At 40.2% G+C, this 13,559-nt stretch overlaps 1 protein-coding gene across 1 annotated transcript in view; it reads left to right on the plus strand.

Annotated features, from left to right (window-relative positions):
* slit3 (slit homolog 3 (Drosophila)) overlaps positions 1 to 13,559 on the plus strand; it is a 334,139-nt gene that overhangs the window by 8,425 nt on the left and 312,155 nt on the right. Inside the window, exon 2 of the mRNA XM_042492991.2 lies at positions 12,645 to 12,716. Coding sequence (XP_042348925.1) covers positions 12,645 to 12,716 — 72 coding nt within the window. The remainder of the gene's footprint in view (positions 1 to 12,644; positions 12,717 to 13,559) is intronic.

Below are 13,559 nucleotides of genomic sequence, written 5' to 3' on the forward strand. Positions count from 1 at the left end.
ATGCTGAAAGTAGATTTAAAAGAAATGGCAGAGACTGTATCAAATTATTGTGAGCTGTAAATTCATCCCCTCTGAGCAGAAGGCACAGAGTAACGTTATCTTGACACCTGACTGTGGAAAACCTCTCTCCCTCTGAGAAGCTGCCTCTGTCTCAACCAGACTCACCCTGGGTCTGGGTCTTCAGCTGCATATAATGGAGCATGAATGCGAGAGGCTCACTCTGTAGCTAAATTGGGCAATCGAAAGGTCCCAAGAAGTACACTGCACACTTACAGCCCAATAGAAAAACAAACAACAAATAAACTGACAGCTTGACTGAAGGAATGGCAGTAAACTGAGGGGTCTCCGTGTGATGATTCGAGTCTTTGCCTTTCAGGGGCAGCCCTGCCATCTATTGTGCTCATTAAATTTACATGCTGAGATCTGGAAATGTTTTTCCAGAAAAAGCATGAGAAACCAGTGGCCAGATGATCGGACAGGTTGTAAACAAGCTACCAGCTTCTCTAAACCACTTTGATAAGGACAAACTGAAAACTAGCACACCTGAAATCCCTGTTTGCACAGAAATAGTGACTGCATGTGTGCACAAGTACTGAAAGTATGGTGGGTCAAAGTTGGACCACAAGGAAGGTCTCTTAACTGTGATGGATGTTCGCAGTGAACAATTTGGGTGATTATTTCACAGTTTGCCTTCATTATCTCTTCAAAGTGCATTTTGCTAACCTGGGGGTTCTGTGTGATCGTCTGACGGTTTGCGGTCTTTGCTTTTTTTGTCGAGTAATATTATTACAGATAGGAATGATGAATTGATGTTCAAAACTACTAAAACAAGACCCCCGTTGTATTTTTTTTTTTTTAACCCTCAAACAACCCTTTGAAGTAGTGAACACCAGCCAAAATTTCCTCACTTTCCAAAAATATCCTCACTTTTAAAGGCTAAAATTGGGTCCTTACAAAGATGGCAGACACATGCATACTCACATGAAAAAAAGATACATTTATATGTCAAATGAAAATGCATACACAGGAGAATTTACGCATGCAGCCAGCCACACCGTGCACACTCATCATTAGGCAAGTGCAGGCACAAACACACACATACACACAGTACACTCTCCACACAGTTCGCTTTCATGCTTTCACCGGATTAACCATGCAATTGGTTGTATTTGGAAACTTTGACATACAACTAAAGAGAGAGAGTGTGTGTCACATAGAAACTACCTCGAGTCACGAATGACCTTCTGTGACTTTCTGCTGAAACAGAAGTCCTAAGACCAGAGGACTTCAGAGTGTGTGTCATACTATATAACGCTAGTCTGGGTTTGTGTGCGTGCAGTTCGCTTGGACTCGTTTGATGTTAACAAGCTATGCCACTGTTTTGTTAGGCCACTGTCACCAAAGCAACACATTATATCCCTTCTGCAGGGACTTTCTTTTTCTCAGTGTGTGTTTCTGTGCGTACCGCTCCACTATATGTGTCTGTTTACATTTTTGTGTTTATTTGTGGGCATGCAGTATGTGAGTACACTGTGAGAGTGTGACTTGCGCCATAATTTTCCCTTCTCCGTCCAGCTCAGCTCAAAGTGACACACTGTTTATGTAAGGCTGGGAGCTTTTGGAGAGGCTGGTCACTGCACTTTGCATGTGTGTGTTTCTCCATCGCTCTGTCTCTCTCAAGCTTTGTCTCTATCGTTCGCTTTCTCTCATTCATCTTACCCTCTCTCATTCTGCTATCCTCTCGTTCACTCACTCGCTTTTTCTGAGTTGGCCTCTGTTGAGGAAGCAGCGGTCCTTGTTCTTGTCAAGTGGCCTCTCAGCAGCCAAATCACCCCCCCCCCACACACACACACACACACTCACACACACACACCCTCACCCCATTCACTTACAGTACAGTGGTAGTAAATCTAGACAAAAGCAATGCAGCCCTATAAACTCCGGCAAAGAAAAGAGCTAACCAAATACAGCGCTGGTTTATGGCCCCTTTGGCTCGTGACTCCAAAAGAAAGGGATGCTTGCAGGCGACTCCCTAATGTGGTCAAGCCTGCGTGGTTAACAGCAACACCAAACTATGAGTTTCGTTAGGTTGAGGGGGATTAAATTTGAATAGAGACTCGGAGGGAGAGAGAAATAAAGTGTGACAGACAGAAAACAAAGCCATAGATGATGAAACCCAGAGGCGAGACACATTACTCCCCCAGATTTCAACACAAATCCGATCAGTCTAGGATATTGAAGGCGAAGGATGCATTAACAAGTAATTTAAAAGACAGACATAAACAGGAGAAGAATAGGAAGAGGAGCGATAGAATGATGGATTTAAAGATAAAAGATGGATATAGGAGAATAAAAACAGATTTACAAAGAGTAAAAAATAACTGTGGTAGGAAGCCAGACAGAATTACAAAAAAATACTAACGTGAAAACAGATTTCAAGAATCGAGATGGAGGGAACTGTCCATTCAGACAGGATCCCCTTCATGGAGTGAAAGTGGGTGTCCTTCAGTCTGCTCTGGGGAAATGATTTTACTGTCTCCTTTTTCATCAGTGTCTCTGCTCCTCTTCCTTTTGTTTCTGCAAATCATTGATCCGTTACTTTTGTACGTTTCATACAAATCAGCGTTTCTAAAGTGACATAGTGCTTGAGCTGGTCTTTCAGTGGAGATGGAGGAGATGTCAGGTATGACACTTAGGGATGCACAATATTGGATTTTGGGCAATATCTGATATGCTGATATGTAACAACGTATTTGGACAATAACAGATTTTTAGCCTTCATTTTTGAGTGAATATCTTCTGTAGTGGAATCATATGATGCATACTCTTATTGTGACGGTCCACCATAAAATACAGTGTTTTTCAGTGTATGTAATATTTATTCAATGTGCAAAATAAGAAAAATACTTCAACATAGGGTTGATGTCTTGCACATGCTTACTTTGTCAATTAAAAAAACAAATAAATAAAAATATCATTTTTTTAACATGATGACTGATACCAATATTCATTTTAAAGCCAATATCTACAGATACTCATAACATACCGATGTAATCCTGCATCCCCTATGACACCTGGTTCTGCAGACCACTGTTTGAGACCAGTCAACCAGATTGGACCAATGCTTTTGGGTTTTTTGGGGTTTTTGGGTTGGTTTTTCACCAACCAATCCCCACTTTTTGGAGATTTTGTGCTAGATGCCATGACACCTTGGTCAGGCAGCTGCTACGCTACAGACCACAGCAAACCACTGTTTCACACCAACAAACAACAGCACTGGTCGTTTTTGGTGACCAAACCCGACAGCATCTCCCAGCAGCATTTGAGCCACCAAACCTGGGTATTTTTTACTGACCTGTTGCTACTTTTCCAGCAGCTTTTGTGTCATCAAACGTTAGTGTTTTATAGCAAAACATAATATTTCCTTTTCATAACCAAATGATTTTTGTACCTAAAGCTAACCACACCCTCTCCACATCTTTGTTGAGAAACGCAAAAATTCAGTGAGTTTGCTTGAAAATAATGTACAAACGGGGCTGGAAATTAGCACCAGCCACCATTAAAATGCTGGTAAAATATGCAAGTGGCTGCTAGATATGTCAATAAAACAGTGGTAACCCATTGAATGCACCAGCCACAATGGCAGATGGACAAAAAAGTTAATCTCCAACTCTGTGTACAAATGTAATGTATCCATTGTTTGCAGTAATGTACAATGTGAACATTCTTTCTTGGTTGTATTTGTACAGAGAAAGGTTTTTAACCATTGTGACAAATGTGTGGTTAGGAACGTTGGCCAGAAAAAAATGTTAAATGTCAAGTGTCAACATGTTTCTGAGAAGCGTGCATTGCCTACACGAGAAACAATCTCCGACAGTGGGATCAGTGTCTCGCTGCAGTGACTGTAAACCCATCACACCAGACAAGCCATTGTCTTCTAAGCAGATTTCCCTCAGTGGTGTGAGCAAATGTTTGCTTTTGCTGTGTAAATTCTGCTGTGGTTAAATTTAAATGCTGTCTGTAAACATTCTGCAAGCCTTTATACAGGTGGTATGTAGCCAGGGTTGAGTAATTTGATTGCTTTTTGATTTAAATTTATTCAATTACTGGCTGGTCGTGGTTCTCGGTTTTAAAGGCAGCGCTGCTGACAGATATTTGACTTTGAGAAGAGATGATGTTTGATGTCCCAGAGATATTATGGCTCTTGCAATTTTATCTATCATGGGACAAATGAATAGAGTGAAAGGTGGCAAATGTACATATCTAATGATGGAGGCAGAAGACATGACAGGTGCTGGGCTGATGAAAATGAAGTAGAAATAGAGTCAGGGAAAAACACTTTGAAAAATGCAGAGAAATATCCAGTAAAGGCCAGTTTAAAGATACTGAGTTTACATAACATCAGTATGATAATTTAAATAAACTGAGATTTTTTAAAAAAAGGCTCATAGCTTCTGCTCTGGACCTGTATGTGAGTGTGTCTTTACTCACTTCTTCTCATGTGTTCAAATGCTTTTCACCGTGTGATTTTGTGGGTGGAATGTGAATTCCCAAAACCTCAGTGATGATTGCTGTGCATCCCAGAGATCAGTTCTGTTACAGGAGAGAGCTCACTTCCTATTAGCATCACTATGACAGCGATTTAAAACAGCAGTAAACGGTCGCACAGATGACCAAAAGCTCTGCAAAACCACCAAACTTTCAAAACTTGTAGATTCTTGTAAACTTTCATAGATAATACATGGTGTGCAAAGAGAGACAGGGACTAAACATGTTCTTTTGAATACTTGCCATGGTTACATCTTTCGGTTTTATGATTTCAGAATTTCTTGTTTTGCATCTGGAACATTTCCTTTTTTCTGACTCACATAAGGTTTCTTCCTTGTATGTTTGCGGCTGAAATATGTTAAATGCATTTATTTTTAATGTTTAGTTTCTTTTGTTCTGCCACCAGCAGTTGGTTTTTAGTTAATAACTGTTGCTAGTAGCAACCACTACTGACACGGTCAGTAGTGGTTTAAACTGACAGAGAGTTAAACTGACAATGTTACATCAATTCAATTTATGACATAAAGTATGATTTCAGTAACGTAGTGGTTTTTATTTCCCTCAATTCTAGTAATAATAGTAAAAAAATAAATGTCAGTGTTTAGGATGGGCCAGGGTCATCGTTCAGTGTCCTTGTGTCCTGAGTTTAGAAACTCCTCCTGAGCGTCTCTGTGCTCACCTAGTATAATCAGTACCTAAGGCAGTTATACGGGTGGCTGGGATCTTAAATGATTATCCTGGCCTTATTTTTGCAACGTTTGGGATAAACATCCTCTTTATTGAGTAGAGCTGTGCCCATGATGTGATCAACTGAACGAACCCCCCTTAAGGCCTTTGCACAGTGAGTTGTTTTTTCGGATGCGTTTTTTTTATCTGTCATTCGTAAAAAAACAAAAAAAAGTAACACAGAGAAACCTTGCACACTGAGTTTGATGTGTTTTTGTTCTTTTCGTCGCAAAAATTTGCAATATGAGACAAAATGAAAAGACAAATATCCTCCCTTTCTTCTCTGTACTGGAGTCTCAGCTCTCTCCATGTTTCTTGCATTTTACACCGCAACTGCATGAAGGGACTGAGCTGTCCTCTCTGTCTCCACACTAGTCTTTCTGTGTGCGGTCCTCACCATCATCCAACTGAATATCACCATCTGACCTGTTAAAAGTGAGCCATCTGAGTTATGATATGACACTGTGCGCCTGCTCCTCTGTCTTGTCACGTAATCCAGCTGGCACATTTTCTTTACTGTTTCTTCATCAAACAACTCTTTCCAGGCTTCTGGTGGATGCAAAAAATGCAGAAAATCGAACCTGTTCTGAAAACTTTAATGACGGACGAACATTTCGGACTCAGTATACAAACATGATTGACACAAGGTCATTATTAATTTTTAGATGTGTGGCAGTTAAGGAGAAAAATCCCAAAACAGATTCAGATTCAGACAACTTGGTTATGTTCAGTGTGCAAAGGCCTGTAGCCGGGCCTTGCAGTCCTGTCCGTTCTCCATACCAGGCAGTGATGTTACCCGTCAGAACGCTCTCAATGGTGTAGAAATTCGTAAGTATTTGAGGGGATACCTAGAATTTCTTCAGGATTTTCAGATACAAAAGTCTCTGCCTCACTTTTCTTTCCACTGGGGGCAATGCAACTGATCTGGCAAAAATCTGTACTTATATAAACCTGGTCTCTTGTCTTGTCCAATCTTGTCTATGGGTTTACACCTTTTTTGCAACGACTGCAAACTACTACTCCTTGTCTTTGGCCTTTATTGGAAGTGTGCTTAGTGCATTACATAGATGGTATATCTGGCATAATTTTGACTATTATTACTTATTAAGCAGCAAAAGCTAATAATTTTTTCGGTCTGACTGTTTTGGCTTGTGCTGCCTCTGCCTTTTAAGTCTTATATCAGTTGATGATGCAATTAATGATTACATAAAAAGAAGTCTGAGCAGCTATTGTTGAATGTCATATCAAAACATTTGAAGTGGATGTATTGCAGCTGATACAAAGGCTAATTCTGAAGCAACTGCCCCCTGCTTCTGGTGACAGACACACTGTAGAGCGTGGAGCTCAGAGGAAAAGGAAGAAAGCAATTAGGATTCCTTGCGTAACTTGGAGATTTAGGGAGCGAAATTGAGCATACCTATCTTTGAGAGAGGGAATGATGGAGAACAAGAAAGGAGGAATGAGAAAATGAAGCAGTACAAGAGCTTTGTGGAAAATAACAGGAGATTAGGACAGGAAGCGAACGCATTCGTAAACGATGCATTTGGACGGAGAACAACAAAAGATGAAAGGGAAAGGATGGAGGGATGGAGAGATAAGGATGCAGTGGCTGATAGAGTGAGAGACAAAGTGGAAAAAGGAAATGTCACAGTGTCAGAGAGAGATAGACAGAGCCAGAACAGAGAGAGGAAACTGTTAGCAGCAGTTAATCGTTATTCCTCACTGTCGGCCCAGATAGGAAAAAAAGAGGGCAAAGGTCGAGAAAACAAAAACAGGACGGATTAAGATAGGGGGAACACAACTGACCGGCGGGCAACCCGACACGTCACACATTTCAGCACATGTATTCTCCTAACATTTCACGGTTTACCACAGCGGCGGTCAGTTCAACTTTCATTCCATGGAGCTCTTGAGAGTCTTTGTCACCTGATCTGTCATTTGTTTAACATTCCTTTCTAATAGCTATTTCGTTTTTTTTCTCAGTCTCTGTGGTGAAGCCAACCAATAAAGCTGTGCTTTAAGTGAATCAGGCCCCCACACACTGATCGTGTGTCTGTGTGTAAAGTCAACCAGTACGCCGGCCCAAGGCAGCCAGACTGTAAGGTTCACCGGTTTCAGTGGTCTGGGGTGAGATGTGGTGGGAGCTGTCTGTGCCTTTGTGTGGGTGTTGTATGGCGCATTAATTCCCCCGAACACCTGCTGTTTGCATTCTTGACTTATCCCGTTGTCGCAAACACACGCATGCACGCCTCACCTCTGCCTGTAATGGAAACAAATAGCGGTTAGAGCTTTTGTACCAAAGCCTCTTGTTAGTTGTCTGACTGCCAGCTGGTCAGTTAAATTTAAAGCTGAGTTAAGCTTTACTGCTGGGTGGGGCGAACACCCACACTTTAGCACACCAGGTGTATAAAAGTGGCCGCCTTTCTAGCTTGAAGTCAGTCAGCTCGTCTTTAGACAATTTTATTGACAGTTTTTTAATAGTTGGTTTAAAACACAGCTGAGAACAAGTGATTATTATGCAAGTCATAAGTCTCGAATTTTTGCATTTAAGTCCCAAGTCAAGACCCAAATTGTAAACTTCGAGTTTCAAGACCCCAAAAAATCATTATGCACATGTCACTAAATGTAATACCAATTTAATTAGTAATAATATAGGAAATTTTAAAAAATCTGAAAATGCGTTTAAAATTTGTATTTATTTGTCAAATAAGTTTGTTGAAACAACTGAACGACTGAACATCAACATCATGGCACTATTAACCAGTACCACAGCAGAATTAAATTGGTATGTCCCTCCTGTTTTGTTGTATAATGTAAATGTACTGTTTATGTTGTAAAATAGTCAACAGCAACAGAAATTCTATATTTAAAGATAAATAAAATATATGAATACTATAAGGTGGAAACAAATTCAAATTGGTAATTTTATTTTAAAATATGACATTTTGGCTGTTAAATCCTTCATTTACATATTGGACCAAACATGAAAATAGCATATAAAGTTCTGTTCACTGTATACTGTAGTAGCATTGGCAAATAAACAAATCCCATAATGCACATGTTAGTAGGTAGAAAATATGCTTATTTGATAATGACAGATGTTACAGCTGCTACTCTATAAAGAATGATATCAATGTAATACTCCATACTCACCAATTTATTTCCATAACGCTTTGGTGGATGTGTGGTCATGTTTAGGCACAAAAAACACTTGGTTATGGTCAGGGAAAGATCATGTTTTGGCCTTCACTACTTGCTTTTGGTGGTAATATTACTGCTGGAAATGCAGACAATGTCTCACTAAGAACACAACTGATTTTGTTGTTTGATGGTCTTGAACAGCTTGGCAGTCATTCTCTGTCCCCTCCACCTACTGATGACAAAATCAGCTCTTATACATGTAATTGCATCACTTATGAAATGTTGATGTGATGGGTATGAAAGGTAAAAATGTAATGCATCTGTGGTTTACAGAAATGTAAAACACCAACATTTTCTTCTGATGACTGGGCTACATACTTAATAACTCGTTTTTATTTCTCAATACATCACTGTGATTTAGTGTTCCCTTATTTGACAATTTAATCATTTAATTTCACACCACATCTCGTTTTGCTCTGGCAGTGGTCTTGACTTTCTCAGTTGCTGGGTGGTGACGTTAGATAGAGTGATGCCATAGCTCTCCACCTGGCCCTCTGTCCTCACTGTTTGTTTGAGTCGAGAGCGGTTTCCCTGGTGAGAGCAGAAGTTTCCACTGTGAACAAGAGAAAGATGGAGATAAGGATGGAGAGATTAGGGGAAAGGCAAGAGAAAAAAAGAGAAGGGTAGGGAAATGTAGCCAACTATAGTGAAAGAGTGGAAGATTGAGATAAAAGACGAGAGATTAGAGGGACGGAGAAAAACAGAGGAAGGCGAAGAAAAAGTGTTTAGTCAACTGTGAAACAGCAAAAGATAAAACATGAGAGATTGAGAAAGAGAGACACTGTAAAAGAGGGAGATTAGAGAGAAAAAGAAAAAAGTGGAGAGAAAGGCTGGGAACACAGGGGTAAAGCTGGCTGTGAAGGACTGACAGATTGACATTAAAGAGCAGTGACTGGGGAAGGAGAGATGTAACACAGATGAAGGGAAGGAAAAAACGTAAAGAACGTGAAAAGATAAGGAACAACAGATAGCAGAGGGGTAAGACAGGGAGGAGAAGATGGATGGAGGTGGAGACAGGGGGAGCAGACGCTTTTGGGTTGGATGCTGCCTCCCAGTCACTCAGAAGTGAGGGGATACTTGAAATTACAAATCAACATGGCAAAAAAAATAGCATCTTTCATCATGGAAGCTGCTCTTCCCTCAAGTTGAAAATGATAAATCAATGCTGTATTGAGTTTTTCATCGCGTCCAAGAAGGCTTATCAAGCTGCCTCGCTTTCCAAAAATCTGGCAATTACACACATACTGAAAGCCTGTGACAAGAACCAGCAGCATCCAGTCTGGATGATGGGGAAATGGCTCGCTGTCAGAAACTTATCTGGTGTCTTGAATGCACTGGCAAGATGGATGAAACTCAAAAATCAGCATGCATTTTCTCTCTGGTTTCTATTTTTTCATGTCTTGGCTGCTTCCAAGTGCTTGAATCATTTGATGATGTGGGTTTATCTATGATTATAAGGAATGCAGCATCGTTACACCAGCAACATTATTTTTACTGTTTATGTTTCAGTCATTTCTGAATCTGTCAGTCCATTCACAGGTTGCAAAACCGTTTTATTTCATTAAAAAAAGCCTTTATTTAGATTGGCAGGAAATGAAGGGATGGTTTAGATTACATGGTCAACACGTTAAATCCCAGGCCACAAGGGCTTCCCCACAGATTGTAAAACTTAATTTAAAGGTTTGTTTGTTTTTTATTGTAAAAACTACATGAAGACAGGAAAAATGGTTGAATTAAAATACATTGGGACAAATATAAATTAAAATAAAATGTTCTCTTTACTAAATACTTTGGGGCAGCACAAAAAGTGGAAGCACAATGCTGACATATCATCATCTTATACAGTTGTGAATATGAGAGCAAAAAAGTTGCCTATTCATACATAAGCTGACAGAGTCAATATTAGCATCTGTTTAGCCCCTGGCAAAATTGAGTCCAACTTTTCGGCCTTGTCTACACATATACAGACGTTTTTGAAAATGATATTTTCTCCTTGTGTTTAAAAACAGAATATTCTGTCCACAAGGCACTCTTTTTTACAGAATATCTCCATTCACACTAGAACACTAAAAATGAGTCCAAACATTTGTTGGTGTTGGTTGTCTTGTCAGCAACATTTGTCCTTGATCCTGCTGCATCTTTTGGAATTAAAGGAGGAGTTTAAGGGTCTCGTAGCCTGGGTAATGAAACGGCTTCATAGTCTGGTGGTTCGGTAACGGATACTTGTGTATTTTTTGCCAGATGGCAACAGGGTGGACAGAGTTAGGAACATGGGGTCAGTGCTGTCTTTCAGTATCCTTTGGGCTCTGTGCAGAAATCTCACTTTACTGATGTCACTGATGCTCTCTAGATGGTTACCAGTGATATTCTGGGCAGTTTTAATCATTCATTGTAGAGCTTTCCTTCTGGGCCATGCACAAATCATGCCAGTTTGTGATGTTTCCAGTCAGTATACTTTCAGTATACTCACCCACTGGAGATTTCATCATCTTTGATTCCCCTTTGATAAGGATCAAAGAGCTCACTCAGATATGCGAGTGATGCTCTGGACATGCAAAAGTTTAAGTGTGTTCAAGTATAAGTTAGTCAACAATGGGTAAGTGGGAATTTAAGAGATGGTTGTTTTCCAAATGCTCCACCTTACATATCGATAAACTTTGAAAAATCTGCACCTCAGTGGGCATTTTCACAAATTTCTGTTTAGGGCGTCTAAAACTCATTGATGAGAGGCCAAAATGTAGAGGAAAATGTCAGTTTTCAAAAAGATCTGTATATGTTTGGTAAGGGACTTATACTCCTTTTAGCTCTGTTTTGGTTTCCACCTACTTGTGAGGGAAATATCTCAAGGTCTGCAATGTTATGAGCTGGACACTAACTTCTGTTTGTCAAGTTTTGCTGGGCTTTAAACAAACTCTTCTCATATGAAGAATCCTCCAGTAGAAACCCTTCTTGACTGGGGCCTCATCCTGAGAACTAAATTTTTGTTGCTTGTGATTGATATCACTCTGTGTATCGTAGTGGGTGGGAATCTTTGATCAGCAGTCTTTCTGTATGACCTCCCATTGCATCAGATGTGATGTTGAGACTTTTCATTACCCCCGGGGCCCTTTCAAGGACCCCTGGTGGACTCCTGGACCCCATGTTGGGCTTTAGGACGTGCTGCCCTTGCTCACACCGGCCCTCCCTTTCTGAGGCCGGGGTATGGCTCTTATTAGTGATCCTTGCCATGGCAGTTTGGAGAAGCCTTTTGAAACCTAATATGGTCTTAAATCAGATTTATAAATGTTTAGGTGTATTATGAAAAACACACACGCGGCCGCCATGGCAAAACCAGACTGTTTATGTGCATGTGTGCGAGTGTGTGTGTCTCTGAGGGCAAGTGAAAGCTTAAAAAGTGAGGGAAAGAGTCGTGTGTGTGTGTGAAATAGGAGAGAAAATTGTGTATGTTGTTTGTCTGTGCTCTCTTGTGTGTGTGTGTTTTTTTTCCTCGCCCTAATTCCCCCAGTACGACAGCGTTTCAATAAACAGCATACCCGTATAAAGGGAACCAGTCTATACACACACACTCAGGCGGTCAGTTCATATTGCACTGTGCATACATCGTGCACCCATAGTTAAAACAGATTGAATGACAGCCAGGAAACACGATAAGCTTTTAAACTCTGATGATGGAAAGAGAAAATAATTTCATCCCCCGTCTTTTTTTTTTTTTGCTGGAAAATTTCTCAATAAGTTGGAGCAGCAGGAGCCCAGTTTGTGTGCAGACGCGTAAGTGAGTGTGTGCATAATTTTCCTGGTGCCTGTACGGTAGGAGTGTTTGTGTGTTTTTGTTTCTGTTTGTTTGTGTTTGTATGTTTGTGCATGTATGTGAGTGTGTGTGTGTGTGTGTGTGTGTGTGTGTGGGCTAATATGCTGTGGGGTATTCTCACGCTCCGTCCTACTGCCACATTCACTAATCTGACTGAGTGAGAACACACACAGACACAAACGCAGTCACACATGAACTCAGTTGTTCCTCTCTGGTGCTCATTTGGTTGTTAGGAATTTTATATGGTGAAGTCATACGCTTTCAAGATGTACACTGTCTTATATTAAGTTCATAAAACTCAATTTTATCAGTGATTAGATTTGTTAAGTCAGATTTGTAACCTTTGTGTTTCTCTCTGTAGGGATTTGAACAGAAACAACATCACCAGAATCACCAAAGTGGACTTCTCTGGCCTCAAGAACCTCAGGATTCTGTAAGTTTGTTTCTTTCTTTTTTTCCGTCAACACCTTTTTGTGATAAACTGTTTAGTGCTGCTGACATGACTCACGAGTTGTTTAAAGAACACTTTACCCCGCCGAATGATCCTTGTTTATCAGTCCCTCACTGAAAACTTACCGCTCCTTGTCGAAGAAACCAAAAAAGACAAACATTGATGAATTTAAGTCATAAGCCCGCATGTTTAACTATATGAAAACATCCATTTACAAATTCTGATACAACTTGTACAGTATAATCTGACTCTCATTTATCCAGTCATATGCTCAATACTTGAGAAACACATGCATTTTTGCTAAAATCATAATGTCTGTCTTATGCACGGACCAGTCATGGTCCTGCCCTGTTTATGTGGAAATACTTTGAATATAACATTTCTAGTGAAAATACATGTGCTTGGGAAGTACAGAGGATGCGGCTGGATAAATATGCTTGGATCACGCTGCAAAATGTGGATACCTCACACACATCTTCAACCCGGCAGCACAGAAGATCCATACAATTAGCATAGTTTCAGGATTAGTGCCACCAATTCCCAAATGTCTCCCCTTTGGTTCCTGAGTTACGGTGTTAAGTAACAACATTATGATGTCACAGCGAAGTTGACCATTGGATATAAAATTCCATTAATTCAAAGTTTCTCACAATTAGCATATAAATTCTTGAGTTATGGCCAAAAAACGGTTTTGTGAAGCCATACTGACCTTTGACCACCCAATTCAAATCAGTTCATTCTTGAGTCCAAGTTGAGATTTGTGCAAAATGGAAGAACTTCCCTCCAGGCATTCAGGAGACATCCTGTTCCTGAGAATGGGATGGA

This window comes from Plectropomus leopardus, chromosome 8, assembly GCF_026936395.1.
Source record: "Plectropomus leopardus strain MGB_pleo_1.0 chromosome 8, ASM2693639v1, whole genome shotgun sequence".
NCBI classification, from domain to species: domain Eukaryota; kingdom Metazoa; phylum Chordata; class Actinopteri; order Perciformes; family Serranidae; genus Plectropomus; species Plectropomus leopardus.